The sequence below is a fragment of the Chroicocephalus ridibundus genome, chromosome 6, assembly GCF_963924245.1.
Source record: "Chroicocephalus ridibundus chromosome 6, bChrRid1.1, whole genome shotgun sequence".
NCBI lineage: Eukaryota > Metazoa > Chordata > Aves > Charadriiformes > Laridae > Chroicocephalus > Chroicocephalus ridibundus.
In genome coordinates, this window is record NC_086289.1 from 42,881,771 (window position 1) to 42,904,587 (window position 22,817).

Sequence of the window (22,817 nt, forward strand, 5' to 3'; positions counted from 1 at the left end):
TTTTACAATTTTTTTACAAAGGACTTGTATCTCCATTGGGAATTCTTTTTAAGAGAGTACAACTGAAAAAAGGTTTTTATATGTTGCTGAATAGCACTTTTGAATCTGCATTTCTTAATCATCTTTCACCACACCTTAGAGGTTGTTTGTGGACCCATTGGGGTCTGGAGGCCAGAGGTGAAAGCTGCTGGTCTGGATTGCATTGTTTCTGCGCTTGGTAGCTGGATATTGGAATTTCACTTCCCAAACGGGAAGGTAGAAACTATGGTAGGCAAAAGGAAATGTGGCAGATAAAGCAAGAAACTAGCTAGCACTGGAAGATTTTTCACTCAGAAGTAATCTGGTCCATTTAAGTCTGTATCTTTTTAAATAGACCTATAAGTCTTGAGTTGTTTAAGACTTCTGCTCTGTAATCTTAGTGGGACAAACTTCAGTAAGGAATATTTTGTGCACATCTCTGATTGCCTGGCATGACATGCTGTGGCTATCTCATTCCTAACTTCTGTCCCAAGCAGTAGTGAGCTTTCATACCACTGCTACTAGGCCCAGTGTTTTAAAAACTAATATTCAGAGCTGTGATTCACAGACTGATGTCCATGTAGTCACTGCTGCTCCTCAGTGCAAAGCATCCTGCTCTTTCATATTGTATTTAGTGCTTCAAAATGGTGAAGAAGATAAAACGTACCCCAAATTTAACAACAAACAAGAAAGTGAAGAGAAATCCATGTAAGAAAAATAAGAAATCAGTAGAAAGGGGTGAATATATTGCTTAACTGGGGTCAACTGGCAGTGAGGGATGGTGCGATGTTCATGGTTCTGTCTTTCATGTCCCACAAGTTAGCAATGCAGTGAACATCATGTGTGACTTTTTTTTTTTCCCCAAACTTGGTCCAGCTCTATCTGGTTAGTTTTTACATTCCTTATTAAAGAATAAGATTAAAGAGTCTAAAAAAAAATTTTAAAAAAATTATAAATGGCTGTAACATCTACTGTTCTTTTGTCAGAAGCAGGTCAATGCTGCAGTCAGATTCCGTCGTGTGATTTGACAAACAAACCCTGCTGCTTCTTCTGCCTTGTTCCGTCTGAGGAATTTCTTGACTAGTGTGCTCTGTTAGAGCTTTTCTGCCAACAGGCCAGTCCTGCACCTCCAAAAAGCATAAGGTGAGAAACCTCTGGTAGCATGATCCGGCCCACAGGAGGGATTTCATCAGTGCAGCGATGTCAGCATGGTAACAAAGGTATTTCACATCTCAAACTAACAGAGCTAAGCCGGGAAAATTTTAAGCACTGGCTTGACCCATGCAAATCAGTGTTCAAACATTTCATTGTGCTAAGAGTTGCCATGTGTAAATAATCTTAACTTTGTTAAAGTACAATGGGAGAAGTACTGAATGGCTTTCATAAAATCTAATCTGAGTATTTAAAAAAGCCTAATAATTAACTTTAAGCTGGTCAATAAAGTGATTTAAGTTTTCATGTGCAACTGACCTACTCCGGTATTTTTGATAACACCATGTTCTTTAAGTTTGTGATTTAAGTATTGCCTATATTATTGCAGCATTACTATGATATTTATAAATTTGCCAATTTAAATGTCTTGATCTTGTTCATATATGAAGACAAGTGTAGGGGAGATGGACAATATTTATTGGTAGCGTTGCTGATAATTTGCATAAACAGGGATTTTAATTTCAGTGTCACGACTGGATTTTTAGTTTGTTTTTTTTTTTAAATATGGTAATAGTCTTTGCACGAAAGGGAAATTTATCAGAAACACCAATTTGAGCGTGTTCTCAAGCTAATTAGCTAGTGTGCAATGCAATATAGCAAGACCTGTGTATAGGTGAAGGCTTAATTCATACTTTCTGGTCTTTTGGCTGCTGATTAAGAAATGCAGATTCATAAATGCTATTCAGCAACATGTAAAAACCTTTTTTTCACTTGTAGTCTCACCGTAGGCCAGTTCTCCTGGCCATGCATGTCCTACTGCCGGGCACTGAGACCCTGCATGGCACCAAGTAGGTACTTCAGGTTTGCCAGAGAGGTGCTGGGCTCATGACCCTTTCCATCCCCAGTTCTGGCAGGCGGCTTGCAGAGAAGGCAGCTCCTACAGAGTGTTTCTGTTTCCCTCCGGAGACCCCATGCTGTGCCCCCAAGCAGCCAGTGTTGAGCTGATGCAAGAGGAGTGAAGAGGAGGAGGGAGAAGGCTGGTCTGATCCTGGGAAGGGACCTCTGCTCTCACCGAGGACTGCCATGAACCCAGGGTACTGGAGTCTCCCTACAAGTTATGGGAGGTGTTGGCCCTCTTGAAGAATCAAGTTTTGTTTGCATGCTTCTGCTGTCCTATTTCTCTTTAGCTGTTGATGTTCATACCTCTCAGATGGTGTCTAAAAAGATGTGCTTTTCCTAGCATCACTCATCAGGGTAGGGTGGCAGGCAGGTGAGATGGTGAACATGTCCTGAACCCTATTAGCCTGAGCTCCTTCTCTGAATAGCTGCCTCTAGTACTTGCCTGGCAGACACCCTAGCAGCTACGTGCTTTGTGGGCGGCAGGTGGAGATTAATCCTGAAACTGAATTTGGGGCATGGAACATAAGTAATGGGGTGCAGACAAGCTGCCATGAGACTGGTAGGGTGCAGGGCCTGTTCCAGTTCAAAAGCCTAAGTAGAGTGCAAATGGATCCTTTTCTCTGAGAGCTGAAAGGAAGGGGGGAGAGGATAATGGGCCAGCAGCTCTCCTGGGGAGAGGAAAGGAGGAGGATTCACTGGTAAGAGGGATATCTGTCTGTTCTGCTAAGCTGTCAGCCAGTCCTAACCCCTGCCTCCTCTGACATTCAGTTCTCATGGAAACCATTGCAAGTACATGCATCTTATCAGGCTTTCCCTCTTCCCTGTCCTCCAGCACGTATGAAGAGGAAAGCAAGCTGTATCCCCCTTTAACATCTCCTCCCGAAAACATGGCAAAGCTGTTTGGCAGCTGCCTTTCTAAATGCAAGTAGTTCATGTCTAGGCTGTGAGGTGCAATCATCAGAACATGGCTAATATGTGTGGAAAAGTCAGAGTGAGCCTGGAGCGCCAGGGGAGATGCAGAGCGCCAGCCAGGATTGCTCAGAAGGGATGGAGGGGCCAGATGGGGCTGCAAGTGGGCCATGAAGACATTCACATCCCTTCTCCCAGCAATATATGTGGCATCTGCTACTTTTTTTCTTCACCCTATGAGGGTAACAACACTGGGGAAAAGCATCACTGGTAGGCCTTGCAGTTCATGTAGCATAGGTGCCCCTGGCCAGAAACCATATGGAGCCTGGCAGAGACCATGCCATTCAGGACTCATGTGGAGCCTGGGCTGATCCTCTCAAAACCTCCCACTGCCGCTACCCAATGCAAAAGGCTTTGCAGGCTGTCCTCGAAGATCTTGAGCATGACTTGTGGTGGACTTGGTCCCGATGGTCGGGCTAACGCCTACCCAGGAGGGGCTGGGAGCATAATAATCTGCAGGACAACAGCTGTGCCCTTGAATGTGGGTGGATGGTGAAGTTGTGATACCAGTCTCGATGCTGTCCCTCTGCATGCAAGAGTTGGGTACCTGCAGCTGGCGTTTTGTCACATCCCTGGGGTGAAAATCCCAGTAAGTTAAGCACATCTCCCGGATGCCAAACAGCCAGTGAACCAGGGCCAGAGCAATTGCATGACAAAAGTCCCCAGGAAATCACTGTCCACGTTGTCTTCCTCACAGAGAATACCCAGGAAGGACAGAATAATTTTGTTTGGGATGTCGTCCCAGAACAGCTGCTGCAGCCACAACTGTGACTCTTCCTCCTCCCAAGGAGACTTTAGAAAATACAAAATTCAGTAATGGGAGTGGTTTGAGACAGAGAAAAGGGCCATGCCACAAGTGAAGGAACTAGAAGTCACACAAGTGGTCTCTGAAGTGGATAATTTAGCTTCTCAGTTTGATCCCAGCTCTCAGTTTGATTGTCGGCCAGCAAGACTGTAAATATTAGCTCTCTGCCCCACTTCTGGAGTGAAGCAACTTATTTAACACCTCACAACTTTTATTTTAGCTGTGCCAGCTCTGTAACTTTGGCATGTGAGCAGCTAAGTCATCCAGGTGACTTCCCAGAGTGCCACACGCTCCTGTCTAAGCCAGATGAGCTGAGTCTAAACTAGTGCTTTTCCTGAGCAAGTGCCAAAGCTGTATTGTCCAAAATGACCCCCTTTGCAGAGGCATAGGCTCTGCCTCCATAAAGGAAAAGCATTCCACAGCTCCCAAATGGAGTTGCTCAGTGGTGTGAAAGCGCTTATGAAAGAAGCTCACAAAGACAGTTGTGTGACATCTTTACTCCTGCTGCAGGCAATACAGTGGGAATTAGCTGAGAGGCAGCTGGAGGGGGTGAAGAAATTTTGCTTTCTGCTTGGTCACAAAGACCTTGCAGCCCCACTTATCTATGCAGCTGAACAGGGAGTGCGGGGACACTTAGGTGTTATGCCATTGTAACCATCAAACTCTTGTTACCCAATGGCAGATTAGAGTCTTTTTGGTCTATGTGTTCTAGGCACAAAATTAAAAGGTCTGGCCATCACCCAAAGAGCTTACAACTTAAACCATGAGGAAAAATAAAATAATAAAGGAATGGCAGAGAACATCAGAATCAAGCAATGATACGAGGTGAGCGAAGGTGCAGTGCATGAGGCTGATGCATGTGGTGGCTACTGATGAGCCTGAATCTTTCAGTAATCCCACTGGCCTTAGGTGTGTTGCCAGACCTTAGGAATTTTTTTTATCTCTCTGTTCTTGCAAGAGACGTTTTATGAAACCAGTACTGTGGGCAGGGATCTTCGTCACAACAACTGTCATGGCACAAGGAGGCATATAATTAACCCGTATTTTGTATCGCTTGAAGAGCTGACAATTGTCAGATTTGTAGCTGCAATATTATGAAACTATGTCATATATCCTTAAAAATAAGAACGCTTCATTCTCTGGGATGAGGAAGTAAAGCGATAAAAAGGGAAGGACTGAGAGGCACAGAGGCTTCAACGTCTTTTTCTCTTTCTAGGGAGGTACCAGCAAAGCAAGATAAAGTGGATCTATCCTCTGTCTATACATCACTTTTTCAGAGACAACGTAGCCTTGTAAATCAGAAGTAAAATGTTAACAGTAAGCATGGTGCTGGTATCTTTTGTGGTGTCTCTTCTGTTTGTGCAGTTTCTGAAATTGCAATGGAAGCGAAGAAGACTTCCTCCTGGACCAACTCCGTACCCCTTCGTTGGAAATTTGCTGCAGCTGAAGTTCCAAATTCACCATGAGCTCCTTAAAAAAGTATGTATTTTCAGGCAACTAATTAATGGACTCATATGCGGATTGAAAAGTAAATGTGGGTGTTTAATATAGTCTTATTTTGAATGCTAGGGAGGGATTTATTCTAAATTGTATAAATGCGAAAATAGGTGGGGTTTGTTAAAATATCTGTTTCTTGGTTTGAAAATTTCAAGCTTACTATGAAACATGCTATTAGAATCTTATGTGCATATGAACAAAACAATACTGATGATAATATTCCTGTCTTACACATAGGAAAAAGATACATTTTTAAAGCAGAGACTTTAATTCTGTGCAGTCTTTTGCACATCTGTGTTGACTGTTGTACTCACAGTTTCTAAATATCTCATGGAATAGCTGCTGACTGCATATGTGTTTCCAGTATAGAAAGGATGAATTTTTTTTTTATACTTATTCAACAGATTTTTTTCAAAAGATCTTAAAATAATTTTTTTTTTTTTCCTGAAATACAATTTGGTCAGATTTTCACAAGAGAGTTCAGTCTGCTGAGCCTGACTGAGCTTTTGAGTAGTTGAACTAATTCATTGTGTGCCTACGCTGAGCCTCTGTTCTAAGTCCAGTTGTAATGCACAGCACTTCTAGAATTTGTATCCTGGTGTTTTATATTCCTCGTACATGAATATTAAATATTTAACATTTAAAAATATAAATAATGGCACCTTGCTTTCACTCTTTGTTCTCAGCCTTCCTTTTTCTTGGTTCTTCTCTGTCCTGCCAGTTCTTTTCTCCTGAGCTGCGTATTTTAAGGCAAAGTAGCGTGACTCCACAACATAATATTATAGCCAGCGCATGTCTGTTGTGTTTTCTTCTATTTCTGACCTCCCAAACCTGAAAAGCAGTGTTGCTCATCCCAAGGTTTCAAAAGCCATGAATTGGTCCTTCCAAACGTGAAATATAACACAACTGTGCAGGCACACGCGTATAAAATTTTGCTCAATGTGCGTATTGGTTCCCTCTTGTTTGCTCCCAGGCAGAAAAATTTTATACTCCTCTAGTCCTGCCATTCTTGGGATGTTTTGGCAACTCCCCACTCTTCCCAGCCTACTCAGCCCCACAGACTTGCTACTTTTATCTACACACTGTTGCACTTCCCTCGGCCTTTTACTTTTCCATTTCCCCATTCTCCAGCCAGGGAAAGGACTGTTCTGCCTACTTCTGGTGATGTCTGTGTGTGCGTTGTGGAGACAAGGCTATCACAGCTGAGCTGGAAAGGAGAGGGTGATTCCTGCTTCACCCACCTCAGCTTTAATACACAGGGGGAAATTTGTAGGTGGCTCACGTAAAACTCATGAGATAATGTTTTCTTCTTACAAACTTGAACTGTAAGACATGCAATAAATAACATCACAGACATTGGAAATATTGGCTGGCTGATATTTTAGGACCATCCCGATCTTTAGTAAATGAGACTTTAGATAAAAACCTGACTTGAAGCTATATTATATGTAAGAATAGATTTGATGCTCTCTTTTCAAAGTCAGTCATCCCTGGGGCATCTGCCAAGGGGAAAAATCTGGTTCATCTTATAGAATCATAGAATGGTTAGAATTGGAAGCGACCTTAAAGACCATCTAGTTCCACCCCCCTAGCGACAGGGACGCTTCCCACCAGACCAGGTTGCTCAAAGTCCCATCCAGCCTGGCCTCAAACACCTCCAGGGATGGGGCAGCCACAGCTTCTCCGGGCAACCTGGGCCAGGGTCTCACCACCCTCACAGCAAAGAATTTCTTCCTAATATCTAATCTAAATCTACCCTCTTTCAGTTTTGTTTGATTTAAATCTTGTTTGATTTAAATCTACTGGTTTTCACCCATATTGTTCTGAATGCTGCTTTGTTCTGCAGATGGCCAAAATTCATGGCAATGTCTTCACCTTATGGGTTTTAAACACGCCTGTAGTTGTCCTGCAAGGGTTTCAGGCAGTGAAGGAAGGTCTGACTGTCCATGCTGAAGATGTTGCCGGAAGGCCACTAACGGAGGCCTTTCGCATTTTGACTCATGGAAATGGTAATTATTATTTTCACAAATTCTTTTCATGTGTCCTAACCCTGGTATTGGAAACTGATTTAGAGCCTTGAAGTCCTTAATTTACAGTGGGGAAAAAAGGTTAATATTTTCATGAGTTTTTATGAAGCTTTTTTTAATTATTATTCTGTTGGAACAATAATGGCAGAATAGAGCTATTTTAAGAATTTCTATACAGGAAACAGATGACTAAAGTAGAAGAAGAAAGGAGAGGAAAGAGGAATGCTGAAAAAATTAGAATGAAAGAGAAGCTGCTTTGATGTATTAATTGTACCAATCCATTAATTTATAAAGTATTAACAGCATTTTTTCGTTATGATCCTAGGTGTTATGTTCTCTAATGGTCATCTCTGGAAGCAACAGAGGCGTTTTGGGCTTGCGACAATGAGGAAAATGGGAGTATGGAAAAAAGACCAGGAGTATCGACTTCAAGACGAGGCCTGTCACCTGGTGGAATACTTAAAGAAAACAAATGGTACGTGACTCAATATGGAGGCCGGTCTGTGCGATGGGTGATTTTGCTGAAGAATGGGTCACCTGTAGCTTTTGAAACTATGTGATTACAAAAATGGATTTAAAGTGCAGAGCTGAGTCTTAAGGGTCTGTATCGTATGATCTGCATGAGACGCTGCCTTGCAGAAGTGCTCCATGTGAAACCCCACAGGATGGACTTAGAACTGAGACTCCATGGTCCCTGTCTGTTAGCATTGTTACTTCTTGGTTTTACATTACTCATGGTTGCAGAATCAGAGTAATGGCAAACAGTAACAGAATAAGTGTCACAACACCCCATATCCCTCTGCAGAAAAGAAAAACAAGGCACAAAATAATAAAGGCTTTGACCAAGGCTGCACAACCCTATGGCTCTGCTCTGGCAAGTGCAGTGGCAAAAGCTCACCTTAGATGGCTTGTGGCAGCCTCATCAGAAAGAGAGGAAGCTTGCTCAGATCGTGCTGCTGAATAACGGGGTGCATCTATAGGTATGCTCAATTATTCTATTATTTAGCTGTCAAGGATATTAGCAAAGAGTAGAAGGTGGTTCTCTTTTCAATTCAGCTGCTTATTCGTACAGTGTCTCAGCTGATCTTCTTTGTACCCTGGTTATTGCCAAACATAAGATCTACTGATGCCAAGGTTCTGTGAAATCTGTGTATTTTTATAACTAGTACTACTACTAATTCCATTCCCACCAGCAGCCTTGCCTTTTTTTGACCAGTGGTGTTTTTTAAATGTCTGAAGTTACTTTTTACTCATGCCTTTTACCAATAAATTGCAATTTGCCATCCAGCAATCTAATTAACGTCAGAAGTGCTTATAAATGTTATCGACTCTCCTTTCAGTGGGAAAAGCAGGACCAGTAAGTGTTAACGGTGAATGCTGTTAACTGTGTTTACAGGAAAACCTCTGGATCCCACTATGCCTGTTGTTCACACTGTCTCAAATGTCATTTGTTCTCTGATTTTTGGACATCGCTTCTCTAAAGATGATGGAAATTTTCACCGTTTGATTGAATCCATGGATACTATAGCAGCATTTGGGAACAGCGTCTGTTTTTTTGTGAGGAAAACGATTTTGTTTATTTGTTTATGTCAAATAGGCAGACAATGAAAAAGGCGACTTGCTTGTTACCTTCGTAACAAAAATAAATACTAGTGCACCTGGAATTGCTGGAGTACACATCAGAACAGTACTTCCAGATGCCTAGTTCAAAACTTGTTTCAATTGCTTATGCGTCATCATAGCACAGAAATTTCCCATGTCTGATGGACAGGGATGGAAACATACATGTTTGGGAGATGGCAAAGGACTTTCTTGCAAAAGCGCTATTTGTACTACTCCAGTATTTGAAACTATAATTGAAACTCAGTAGTAAAATATAGGTAAAAATATCTGAAAAGCTCTGAAATAGGCGTATCTTAAATTCTGTCTGACAAAGTAGCCTTCTTTACCATTTAAAATCGTATGACTGTCAACAAATGTCAAGAGTATTATGGGTCTTTACTACTTCCTTCACTATTGTTAGCTAATTTCATAGAAACTTAAGTAGAGCAACTGTTTTGAACAGAGGTGAAATATCATGAAATTGCTCAAAGGTAGCTTTTTCCTATAGTTTTTGGCAGCAACACCTGTACCACCTCCGCATGTCCTTATGAGAATTCAGCAATACACGCTGGAAGTCACTCTCCATTAGCTGCTGGATGATATTTGTCTCCATTCAAGACAGCAGCTCCTAACTTCCCATCCGCCCCACTGGACAGAAGAAAGTGCTATATGTCGCTTCTCTGTGAAGCTGTAACTGCAGCTGCAAAAACAGTGGGATAGGTTGGCTCAAACAAGGACAGTTTTTTTCATTAACTGTTTACGAATGGGAACCACAACGCCGTATATAGTCAGAAGTCAATTTACTGATATACAAGGCAGCCTGCTTCGGCAGAACTTGCTGGAACTCATCCGGCTTTGCAGCTTGCGTGATTTCCACATTCTCCTATTAACGGGAAGCTGCTGTAACCAAGGTTCCTAGAGAATTTGAGGACTAATTTGATACTTTTGGTGAAATAAAATAAACCAAAACTACTTACGATTTTTTTTCTCCCAGAAGATCCAGATGGAATGATTCCTAAGCTGTCTTCTATTCAGGGTAAACACTGATTAGATATTTCCAAACTGCTCTCATTAGGTATTTGTGTAAGCTATTCTTAAAAACTCCTAATAGCGTGTCCACAGCTAACAAAAACATTCTAGTCCAATATTTCATTCTGTCCCGCTCTCCACAGTGCTTTCACAGTGATGTAAAATCCTTTAATTGATGGACTGTACTAATCTGTTTTCCTGGTAAGCAAAACAGGTCGTTTTAAGCAAAATTATGCAGTAGGAAGAAGAAATGCAAGCCAGGAATCTGAATAGGTTTGTGGAAAGATAAATCTTTGTAACGCAGCTGCCATTTAAATAGGTGAGCCCAAGAGTTGTGACCTAATGCATAATTTAAGCTGCAGTAATTCCGTAAACTGGAAGGACATGGTGCAATCTGTAAAAGGGGAAAAAAGAAAGGGAAATGAAGCAGAGGAAGGGAATTAATGTAAAAAGTGTTTTGTTTCTTTTTTGCTGAGATGTGGTTTTATAATGGTATAAGTGCAAGAATGTGAATAGCTTTACAACAATGGATTAACAGTAGGGAACCCACATGGCTCAGTATTTCTATTTCATCTAGTTGTTTTGCGTATCACACAGATGTGACACGTTTGCTTCTTATCTTTGAGAAGGTGTATCTGAGCAGAATCCCCATGCATTCGGTATCCTACAGTAAGAAAACAAACCTGGTATTTGGGTATTTCTATTTTCAGTTAGCAGATGCGTCAAGGAAGTCAGCCTAGATCTGTTGGGGTTTTTTTAGTGATGAGATAGAAATGATACATATGTTGGGTAAAATGAGAACAGGGACATGTTTTATATGAGGTCCTTGCTACTGAAGTTCAGCCTAGCAAATAATTGGGGTACAGAGGAACTTCATTTATTCTTTGTACATCACAATGGGAAATTTATAGCATAAAACCAAGAGAAATTGTGCTCCAGGGAAAAATGGCATTAAGAAGGGCTTTAATGAATCATGGGATAGGCAATATCCCTTCCATGTAATGGTGAAGATGTGGCCATCAGAGTTTTTCATTTGCTTTTTCCACTACCCAAAAGCCTGTATTAGGATTCAAATTTAGTTTGCTAATGTTAGTAATACCACATATTTTAAATATCTCTTTTATAGATACATGAAATGTTTCCCTGGCTTGCATGCCGTCTCCTGACACAGTGTAAACAGACTCGGACCAGCATAAATTTTGTGAACGCTCTGTTAGCAAAGGAACTCGAAAGCCACAAAGAAAAACGAAAATCAGATGAAAATAAAGATTTTATTGATTACTATTTGGATGAGATAGATAAAGTGAGTATCTCTGAACTCTTCTTTCTACTCCACTAACAAGGGCTTTTAAGTACTGCTTTGATTATAATGATGTCTAATATAGGTTTAGAAGTATACAATTTCTCCTTTCTACATAGAAAAGCTTATAGGTAGATGAATTAAAAAAAGCTGACACTAAGTGATGGCAGGAGGATGATGAAGTAATACTGTAAGTAGATTTTCAGATAGATTATCTATAACCATAAGAATAACAGATCTGCCTATGGTTAAGGTACAACTAGAAATTACCGTTATGATGGGATTTGCAGCAGGAGTAGGAAGCATGTACACTTAGTAACTTTGTCGTGGCTGAAGAACGAAGTGTGTATGTGGAGAGGATAAATTGACAAATGTACTGCAGAATATTAGAAAATGCCTTCATATTATTCAGAAAGTTTTATTTTCTAGCCCTATAATTTTATATATAAATTTTTTTCATTTTGGATAGTATTAGTAAATATTCCTGTGATGCAAGGTGGTTTACTTTTTTTTTGTGTGCCATAACTTATCTTTCCAATTCATATCTGCAGACCAAAGGAGATGCTGATTCTACTTATGATGAAGAAAACTTGATCCAGACTGTCTTTGATCTCTTTCTGGCGGGTACAGAAACTACATCCACCACCTTACTTTGGGCATTGCTCTATATGGTGGTTTATCCTGATATTCAAGGTAAGCACACCCAAACAGTTCTGCAACTTTTTAGAAATTATACATGTTCAAATAGTAGAAGAGCTTGTTCAAAGAATAGTAGGGTAAATAATTATTAGGGGATGGATCAGGTGAACTGCATGTATCTGTTTCTTGCTGTTTCCTTTCTAACATACAGGCCAGTCATTTTAGGTTTTGTTTTTAAGACATCTATCCTGGATGCAGGGTGTGATTCATCTGATCAGATGGAGAAGTCTAGTCTTTGCCCCTCCAGTGACGATGATGATTAGACTTCAACTGAGGACAAGGTGGAGTCTTCAGGTCAACCCGTGACTGCTACTCTTTGTGCTCCTGGCTTCTTTGCAGCAGAAATAATTTCAGTACAGTGGGAGGCTGTTAACACGTGTGTTGCTTCCATGAAGCTTAGAACTTCAAACATAGATATCTACATAAAATAGATAGAAAAAAAGATTGGAGTGAGTAGCTTGAAACTGTATGCTTCTAATGATAATGATATTCACAGAAGAAAGATATACGTTGGCAGAGTAAAATAAGTGAAAAGGAAGAGTCAGAGTGTACAGGTTAGAAAGGATTAAATGGTATACAAATCACTTCAAAGGTCTCATATTTGAGAGTTTAAGCTGGGTACCGGGCACAGCAGGAGACTGGCAAGAAGAAAATGGTGGAAGTGGTAAGGAGAAAGGATCTCCCATTGTTGTTACCTCTTCAAAAGACCTGAATTTTGGCAAATGATCTTTCACCCTCTCAGGATATATTAAAACAATCTTAAGTTCCTGATGCATAGGTCAATATCAGTGTAATGATAAAGGCTGTAGTATTAATCAGACAATTTCTGCTCAGAAATTAATCAGAAATTAGCATTTCAGCTCAGATTGTAAGTAAAGGCTTTCAGAAAAATTAATTAATTTGTATAAGTGCTTCCCAAGTCAGGTAATTACAGAATAGCACTTAGGCCATCTGTAGATGACAAGCAAAATCTATGTGGTTCTGAGTGAAGAACAATCCTTGATCAGTTACTAAACTGCTCTCATAATACACGATTAGTATTTCATTTTCCAGTTGATTTCATGCCTGTAAAAATAATATTAATTAAGGTCTTTTTATAAATTACCTCAGAGTAGTAAATGTAACAGGAACCTAAATATTCTTATAGAATGACTTTGTCGGCTACCATTATTTTAAAAGTATTACTTGGGTATGCAACCTATAAACAACTTCAGTATCGAATTTTATTCAGGTCACCTGTATGGGAATTTGAAGGCATTCTTGTTTTATAAAATATCTTTTTCATCTTGTTGGATATTATTCTTACTGTAAAAAGTAATAAGAAAAATTATGAGTATAATGTTTATAGACTATTTGTTGTATGTTTAAAGCTGAATATTCCTCCCTAGAGAAAGTCCAGAAGGAGCTGGATGCTGTTCTGGGTTGTTCCCATTTAATTTGCTACGAGGACAGAAAAAGGTTGCCCTATACAAATGCTGTAATTCACGAGATCCAGCGATACAGTAATATAATCTTAATTGCACTTCCCAGACAGAGCATGAAGGACACAGAGCTGCTGGGATTTCCTGTTCCAAAGGTACAAATATGCTGCATATTTGAACATCGGATGTCTGGTACACTTGTAACAGTTTTTAAAACTGCTTTAATATAACTTTTTAATGACTGAAGCTACCTCAGCTAGTGGTTCCCAAAACACTGTCCTTTTTTTAGTTTCCTTTGATTTAATTGCTCATTTAATTGAAAAGCAACTGTGATTGAGAATGGCTGATATATCAGTAGGTCTTTGGTAAATTAGATGCATATAGAAAGGCTTTCGAGGCTTTTCCTGGCTGGGGACAGGAACTCTTGTGTCCTGTTGGTTCCAGCAGTGCCCCTAAGCTATGACTGTCTCTAAGGCTGGCCTTTTGCAAGGAAATGTGCTCTTTGTCCAAACTATTAGTAGGTTCTTATGTCATTATTTCTGTCGACAGAAAACTTGTGAATGGTGACTGGAAATAAACACCTTACAGCAATCTCAGGTCTGTCTCTTGCCAAAACAGCCTGTCAGCTGGTGAACAGAGGCCATCCAAAAATGGAAAAAAGGTTTTACTGAAAAATGTAGAAATCTGAAATTGTTTTCATATCACAAGCTTTTAAATGCAGTATCTTGCAAACTTTATAGTGAAACTAAAGTTATTTTCATGTTTTGTAACTGAAAGGTACATTAGGGCTTGTTTCTAAATATTCTCCCATCACTGCTTTTCACGCAGTCTCATTTTCATTCCTCTTTTCTGGATCTGCTGAAAGCAACTTTAGCATTGCAGAAATTGTCAAATAGCAAAAGGAAATATTAAACTGATACTTATATTCTGTAACTCAAAAGCTGAATAAGTAATAAAAATACTTTGTGACAATAGGAAAGATAAAAGCAACAGGTTTCAACAATATGAACATTATAAAATGATAACAATTTATTATTGAACTTATTGGCAGTAAGTAATAAAGGAAAGTCGCAACGCTCTCAAAAGTTTAAACTTCTTACGAAACGTTTTAGAGCTTGATCTCATTTTTGAAAAAACAAGACTTTAAATTAGGACTTTAAATTCATTGCTCCTTTGTCATTATTTGCTTATCTGATGACTATGATCAGTAAGACAGAACTGAAGCCGCTGCTCCTTTTTTCAGAACACCATAATTTTATCAAACATTGACTCTGTTCTGTCTGATCCTGGAAAATGGGAGACACCTGATCAGTTCAACCCAGGCCACTTTCTGGATAAAGATGGAAACTTTGTAAACAGAGAAGCATTCTTACCGTTTTCAATAGGTATGTGCACTGAACAGGGGTTTACTTACTCCATGTGGCAACAACTTAAGGTGCATTCATTCCCCGACATAACTGGGAAGGCATCAACAAATAGGTATACAAGCACGTTCTACTTTTTTAAAGATCTCCAGGAAGAGGGAAGTCCAATTGTATGTGGAAAAGATAGGAAGAGAAGGAATGACATGTAGAAAAGTTTCTCTTGGAAGACAGATCCAGTTTCCCTTGGAGGAGAGATCCAGTTATCAAAATAGTAGCAGCAAAATGCATAGCGCTAGGAAGACCGTAAATGTAAACTGTGCAACTCTTGTGATCATTTTTATAATTTCTCGCTGCCTGGTGTAATTATAGATTAAAACTTTTGGTGGAAATACCAGCAGCCTTTCTGTTCTGAATCATAAAACGACAAAGTTAGTTAAGAGAAAAGAACAAAGTCTGCAGAAAACAAGCAAACGAACAACAAATCCAAGGGGGCTAGAAACGGAGGTGTGATAGAAATCCTTTGGCTGATTGCCTTTTGTCTTTCCACAGGGCACCGTGTATGTATGGGGGAGCTGTTGGCAAGGATGGAGCTCTTTATTATCTTTTCCACCCTGTTGCGGGCATTCAGGTTCACCCTGCCAGAAGGAGTGAAAGAAGTCAGTACAAAGCTTGTTTTTGGGAGCACAATGAAGCCTTCTCCCTACCAGCTCTGTGCTATTCCTCGGTAGGAAATGGTGCCACACAGATTCAGGGAAGAATTATTCTGCAAGATGGTTTCTGTATGAGAATTCCCTTTTGCATACCTTAAGATTTTTGCTTTCCTCTTGATTTGGTTAATCATTTCCCTGAATGATGCTTTTCAGAGAGTTGCATCCTGAGGATTGTACCTACGAAGAGTTAATCTTTTGTTCTTGTTTTATGTTTGGAAAAATCTTGGTGAATTTCTCCTGATGCGTAACAAATAAAGACATTAAGGGCAGAAGCAGAATTGTGCCTTATTTATTGCTAACTGGAAAGAGGATTTACAGAGAAAGAACTTGTAGCAAAGTCTGTTAATTAAAAGTCTCGTGATCAAAGATCTGTGCATTCTTCCCCATAAGCCACAGCTGTGTTTGTGGAGACAGGCTTAGAGGTCTTTCAGCCTGTCCCAGGATATTAGTGGGTGCAGGAGTCAAAAGAAGCTCTTGGGGGAAGCTTTCTAGAGAAGTAGATAATATGATCTGAGATAACGTTCCCTTAGACTGATCAGGTTTGTGGTTGTGCAAGCTTGTTGTATAGAACTCTATCATCGACACCTGGCAAGACAGTTTAGGGTTTCAGCCACTAAAACAGATAGTATTTCAGCCCTTCAGATGAAAATAGAGGAGTGGCTTCATCAGCCAGGTGTGGAGAGCTTTTCATAATACAGGCAAAGAACAAAGACTGGAAAACAAATGACAACAGGGAGCAGACACAGTGTGTTGATAAATTATTATTTTTTTATGAGCCCGCTGGTTGACAGCAACATGAGAACATGTCTTTTCCATCACAGGTAGTCTTCTGCAGTGTTTGTTCCAGATCCTCCAATAATTTATTCAGCCTCATTTATTCTTTCAGTTCTTTAATGGATTCTTCGTCACAGTTAGCTGACTTCACATCAGTCAGCATGAATTTGACTGTCATGACCAAGAGAAGATTTGGCACTATTGAAGAATTCTTGAAGCCCATGGTGCTTAAGGACTTGGCAAAAGTGGATATTTAACATTTTGCTAGTTTGGTTACTGACAGTTAACAAACGACATTTTTTTTTTTTTTGACAGCATTGTCAGTATGTTTTTCCTGTGTGACATAAAAAGTGTATACTGTATGCCAAAATATGAAGGTTTATTTTTATACACTGATTAGCTGACAGTGCCCTCTGTGGAAATGAAGTCATTATCAGCTGTATTTGTTTCAGGTGCCTCTGCCTACCTTGTATTTTAAAGCACCCTGGTCTAACAGGCAGAGATGTGTGAAACCAGTAATCTCATACAGGATGAAACCTGGCTTGCCAGTTTCTTCCACTTGCAGGATTACCTTTATGGGATGGCTCAACCCTTTTCACTCCTGTGGGCTGGACGGCAGCATCTCTAGACAGGTAGGTGATTGGTGTGAAGTCCTCTCCATGCTGGAACTGTAAACATCCCCCTGGCAGTAGCTCCACGCTGGCAAGGGGGTGCTTCATGTGGGTATAGGGATGGCAGGAGGAGAGGCAATGACAGCAGCAGTTCCTTGCCTTTAGCACCAAAGTTAAAAATTACTAATCCTAAAGAATATCTGGTAGATAGCACAGAAGAAATGCTGCTGCTGGCTGCATTTAGTAATCGTGAAGAAAATGGAGCCTAGGCAACCTCATAAATGCATGTTCCATCAAATAAAGTAAGATGAATCCCATGCCTCAGATCTAAACCAACCCACAGTCATCTTCCTTCTACTGTGAGATCTGTATTTCACACTGGTTAAATACGCCACTGCACCACTGCTTAAAATGTTTACTGAGGTCAAAACCAGGTACGGTTTGAAGCTATCAAGTGTCAACAAATGAGTCTTTTTTTTCCCACCTGTGCAACACTCTGGCTCTCTCCAGAGCCTCTGCCTCCTTCTTCCCTCGCCTCTCTGAAGTGTTCCATTACCTTTACAGTCTGTACCATCTTTCCAACCTACACAATTTTCTCATTTATCCTAATTTCTTTGTTCTTCATTTTTTTTCTTGAGTTAGACTGTCCCTTGACTACTCTTCCACCAGAAGATGTCATTCAGTATCACAAGTTAGTAGAGAGAATAAGGTCACCCCCACTGCTCTAGAAGAACAGCCTCTAGACAAGTTATTAGGTGTCATTTGAGAATTAATGAGATTTTCTTTCCAGATTCTTTTTAATATGCCTTGGACGTTTGAGCCTTAAGGATCAAAGTAGATTACAAAATATTCCTAGATGAACTGGAATGTAATCCTGCAGTGTCACCTAATATGAGATAAAAATATATCTGCATACTCTTGTGCTGGAGTAATCCATGGTAAGTGTCTGTTCATACTTTCTAGGGAAAACTACACATGGCAGATTAAATGCAACATTTCAGAGCATGAAATTCAGCTTTGAACATGCTTGCCATGCAAGCTGTGTGTAGTAGCTCCAAAAGAAGCTTTGCTCCCTTTTTAGAAAGGAGAGAAGAGGGTGAAATGTCTGCTTAGGGAGGAGGGCGTGAAATACTGCTATTCCAGTTCTCTTCATCCCTTTTCTAGGGCTCAGAGACAGATCCAAGAAAGAAATAATCTAAACTACAATCTTGGTCTTCCTAGGACACTCCCTTTCAGTGCCACTTCCCTCGTGTTTTTTGCTGCCCACTGAAGGAGAGAGCAAACAACTGAGCTTACTACAAAAACCATGCTGGCTTCGTCTTTCTGCCTTCAGGACCTGAGGCTACTTGTAGAAGAGCACAGAGCAGAGAGGGACTAACAGCTTAAGGTGACTACACACTCCGCTTTTCCTGTAAGCAACGTGAGTTTCTGTGAGGGGATGCAGTCCCCAATAAGCAAAAAAAAAAAAAAAAAAAAAAATCACGCAGGACTGGTCTGGAGCAGACATATAAGTGGGTGTTGACCATCCCATTCCCCACAGATCACTCTACTCTTCTTGCTTCTGTCTCATCTTCAAAATCCACTTCTGGTGTTCTCTTGCTTGGTCTGTCTTCCTGCTTTCAATTTTTGCTCCTGGTTTGGCTGCATTTGGCTTCACTCTTTGCCAAAATAGCTGATGTGAAAGAAGCTTTCAGAGGACCATGCACACTTTGTGTATGCTGTAATGAATCCAGGTAGGGCTGAAGTACCTTGTGATAATTCCCAAATACATACGAAGTTGGCTCATATAATAATAATAATATCTCTACTATTTGCCTTTGGAGGGAGCTCTAGCCAATTTCATTGAACTTGGTAGAGAGCTCAACTCTGAAATGATGCACAAAAAGATTCTTAAGGGAGGAAGAACATGTCTTTATGTTTTTCCATCTCCTAATATAGCTTATTGATGCTTCAGACCCTTTCTATTTAATGTGCTTTGTTACACTTGTGTTTTCAACTCCCCTTCACATTCCTCTGTTAATTTTCTTCGTTATACAACATCCTCCATCTCCACATTTTTGTTTGGATATCTTCTAGGCCGGTGCTGTCTGCTGTTCCTTCGTATGCTTTCCTCACTGAAATCTCTTCACCTAGTCTCATCTCAGCTCACTCCCATCTGTTGTAACATATATTTGGCAGATGTTTCTCATTCTAGTGTCTTCCATCTTCTTTCTAATTCTCTCTTGTATCCTCTTTCTGTTCTTACTCCCTTTCCTACACTGTCCACTTGTTTGTCTTTCCCTATTCTATACAGTTTCTTAAATTACATCCAGAGTAGACAGTTATGTTCCCTAACAGCATCATTTTGTATGCATTAAGATAAAAAGCTGATAATGACAGTATGGATTGCAGCCACTTCACCTCCACAAGCAGAAGATACAAGGGAATAATGTCATCCCGTGAGAAAGCAGCCTGAGGCTTTATTGTCACTAACAGCAGTAAGAAAATACCATTTTGAAAAAGGAGTGGTTGATAGAAAGCTTAAGAAAAATCAGACCTAATAGGTAAGTGCCAGCTTCTCCCTCCCTCTCTCTGGTAGGTCATTGCTAATAGCCTCGTCAACTGCATTCATTTTTTTTTTTTTGTGAAAATGTGTTTGTTTTGGAGAATGTAATCAGCATCAGAGTATCATGTATTTCTGCACATGAAACAAAAATTAGTCAAGCCTTGTTTCTTGGCTTTCTGAATCTAAACCCATGCTCCCAGGATCATCCACGTCCCTGGTGTTAGTTAGATTGAGTTCTTGCAGCTGTCGCTTCGTCATTCAGGAAACTGTGATGTTGGGAGGGTTTTTCCTGCATGCTACAATGTCTGGGTTCTGCAAAAAGGCTTAAAAATTTTACTGCTTAAAAGTCATCACTGGGGATGAGTTACTGTGTTTAATACTCATGGTCCAAGGAGCTGTGCCATCCTAGAGAAATATCTGGGAAAAATTAAGTGGACCCCAATGCTTCAGAGTTTTACGCTTGAAAATAAGGCAGAAACAAAGATAGCCCTGGAAAAAATGGAGATCTAAGATGAACATTGGAATTTAAACTGAATCTTTGTTGCCTGCCATAGAAATATAATGTTAAAACCTATATATATATTTCCTACTTAAGTCCTAGATTGTTACCTGGTGGAGAGAAAGATGAGAAGTTAATGTGGTTCTTTGGGAAGAGGGAGGCAATGCTGGGTAAAGAGGAAATACAGAGAATGTCCAGCTGAGTCCAGAGATAACTCTGGTTTTTGACCCAGTGTGAAGGAGCAACGCAGGGGAGCCAGGTGATGCGATTCCACTGGCCACCTCATGATGTGGTAGGGAAGCCATTTTAGGAGCCAGCCGGCCTGGAGAGAAGGCTGCAGCCTCCGTCTTGAGTGGGCAGTGGGGAGGCAACTGAGATCTCACAGGCAAATGTTGCAGAAAGATCTGGGAAAAAAGTACCTGGACTGGTGCCTGGAGACAACCTGAGGGGAAGGCAGGCTGCTGGCTCGCCGGGGAATGGTTTACGCAACCGTGTCATGCAGCCCTTCGGAGGGAACCACGCACGTCCTCGCAGAGCAGCTTCCCACAACGGCCGCCTCACGTGGGATGGAGAAGGGCTTGGGGCTTGGGGTGCCTCCTCATGCCCACTCCCTTCTCCATCACGGTGGTGACTGCAAGTGCTGATCTACTTTCTGTTTGACTCCATTTCTTGCCCTTTTATTTTTTCCTGGCTGCTCCTACCCCTGTGGTGCGTCCCCATTTTAGATGGGGAAGGAGGACATGACTGCTGCCAGGGCAGGGCCTCAGCATCATGGAGAGAAGCAGAGGGCCAAAGTCTAGAAAAGACAGGAAATCTTCTTCCCTCAGGAAAACATCACCAGAAAAAAGGTTTTAAGGGCTCCTGAAGTGGCCAGAGCATGGGAAGGAGACATAGAACCCAAACAAGAGGAACTTGTTGGCAGAAATGATGCCAAAGAAATAAGGAAGGAAGAGTTTCAGGCTGGTGTTAAGGCTGTGACAAAGGATTTGGGTGAATCAACAAGGGATTGAAGGGACCAATGGTATTTGAATACCTGGATTTTTGAGAAATAACTGATAATGTGAAAACTCAGGGCTGCAAGACTAAAGAAAGAAATGGGGATCCTGCTGTGAGGCTGTAGCCCTGGAGGTGATGAAGGCCCCAGGCCTTAACTTCATTGCTTCCCCATGGAAAAGGTCACTGGACAAAAATGACCTTTCCTGTTGACAAAAATCATGTAGGTGGAAAAATCTTCAAATATCTAAAAGGCCAGGGAGGGCACTGAATTCTTTCCAAATGAAAAATTCTGAGAAATTGATGAATTTTAAATAGATTCTGTAAAACTACACTGGTCACAGAACAGGTAAAACTTACCAGAATTTCTTTTTAAAGAGAATTTTTTTTTCCCTATTGAAGGAGACAGTTAAATTAGAAACAAGTGCCTTGAAAAATAAGCTTTTTATTGTAAACAAACAAAGCTTTTGTAGAAACATAGAAGCATCCCTTTCTTCCTTAATACACATTAATCAGTTATGCTTTAGCGGTAAGGAAGTGCGGTGGTTGGAGGCTAATAGACTCGGAGGTCTGGGAACTGTGGGCCGGCAAACTCCAGGCTGTTCTTTTTGGATAAGGGTGTTTCATGTCCCAGAGCCACAAATCCTGTGAAACAGTTACTGTCGCAAAGAGACAGCACTTAAAAGAAGCAAGCTGATGCACAAGTCATCTTGGCAGGTTTTCAGAAGATTAGTGAAAATGTATTTCTTTTACAAGTGTTTGGCTTTCAGGGAATGGGTGTTTTTCACGGGGAAGCATTTATCCATTAGCATTTCAATCTAGATCTGTAAGGAGGGGCTGTAACTGTTATTGTTATGTGGTGCCCAGAATCCCTCTCATGTGGTTTTCAGGGTCTGATTGCAGGTGTGTAAACTCCCCTGATGCTAGGTTTATACTTTGTGTGGTGTGAGGCTTGGTGAAGAGCCTTGGCTACAGACTGTGTTTATTCTCAAGTTACCAAGTATGGCACATGCATGTCATGACTAGTTCTTGCTGGGGCCCTTAGGTTGTAGATCAAGGTTCCTAGTAGGTTTTTCCTTTTTTTTTTTTTTTTTTTTTTAACCTGTGTATTTCATACCGATGTACTTTCTGTATGCATATGCTTTATTTCTCTGGTGAGCTTTCTGACGATTGCTGAAATGTCCTTTAGGGTATCCACCTTTATGTCAAGATTGAAAGGGGAAATTCAGAAGCAGGCAAAACCCCCAGAGAAGTTATCTATTGCAAAGAGGTTAGCAAAAAAACCATGAGGTTATGTATTAAACCAGTTATGTTTTCAATTACATTTGAAAGCCCAACAAATTTTGCTTTTTGTAGTAAGCATTAGATACTTGTATATCTATCTTAAGATAAATGTAGGCTTTTAACTTTTATCAGCCTTACCATTACTGGATATATGTGTACATGGAATATATGCAAAACATTTTTAAAACTCCAAGATTTAATATCCACTTACATTTGCATTCTTAATTTGTACGTATGGCTATTGCTTTTCTAAGAGCATTCATGAAGTATTTGTAGGAGCACATACCATCCACAATTGTTTCAGAAAATTAGATGGAGAATTTATGTGTGGGTATCTATGTTGCCTGGAGAATCTTGCCCTAGTCTTTTAAGACGTTGTTTCTACAAATCCTGTGATCCCTATTTGATAAATACAATCTGAATGAGGGAGAGGGTTATGCATCTATTAAATATGCTTGAGGATGAGAATGTCATGAGTGGGACAAAAAGGGAGTGGTTGATAATAAAGAGGGAGGGTTAGGGGCGGGGAATAATTATTATATGAAATTTAAGCTCTTATGAAAAAACTGGTTGAGCAACCAGCCTTAATAGCTTCAATAGGCTATTTTCAATAAAGAC

The 22,817-nt window shown here is 40.4% G+C and overlaps 1 protein-coding gene across 1 annotated transcript; it reads left to right on the plus strand.

Annotated features, from left to right (window-relative positions):
• Window positions 1-5,152: 5,152 nt before the first annotated feature.
• LOC134517529 (cytochrome P450 2J6-like) lies at window positions 5,153-15,511 on the plus strand. Its single transcript, XM_063339115.1, has 9 exons — window positions 5,153-5,323; window positions 7,188-7,350; window positions 7,694-7,843; window positions 8,765-8,925; window positions 11,126-11,302; window positions 11,851-11,992; window positions 13,387-13,574; window positions 14,663-14,804; window positions 15,333-15,511. Exons 1-9 carry the CDS (start codon window positions 5,153-5,155, stop codon window positions 15,509-15,511), a joined length of 1,473 nt encoding a protein of 490 aa, XP_063195185.1.
• Window positions 15,512-22,817: the final 7,306 nt, after the last annotated feature.

What these genes read in the sequence shown, in the direction of transcription:
- LOC134517529 (XM_063339115.1), top strand. Translation starts at nt 5,153, where the DNA reads ATGTTAACAGTAAGCATGGTGCTGGTATCTTTTGTGGTGTCTCTTCTG. An exon ending in GGAACAGCGTCTGTTTTTTT is followed by an intron (nt 8,926 to 11,125) that starts GTGAGGAAAACG and finishes TCTCTTTTATAG; the next exon opens with ATACATGAAATGTTTCCCTG. An exon ending in TGGGATTTCCTGTTCCAAAG is followed by an intron (nt 13,575 to 14,662) that starts GTACAAATATGC and finishes TCCTTTTTTCAG; the next exon opens with AACACCATAATTTTATCAAA.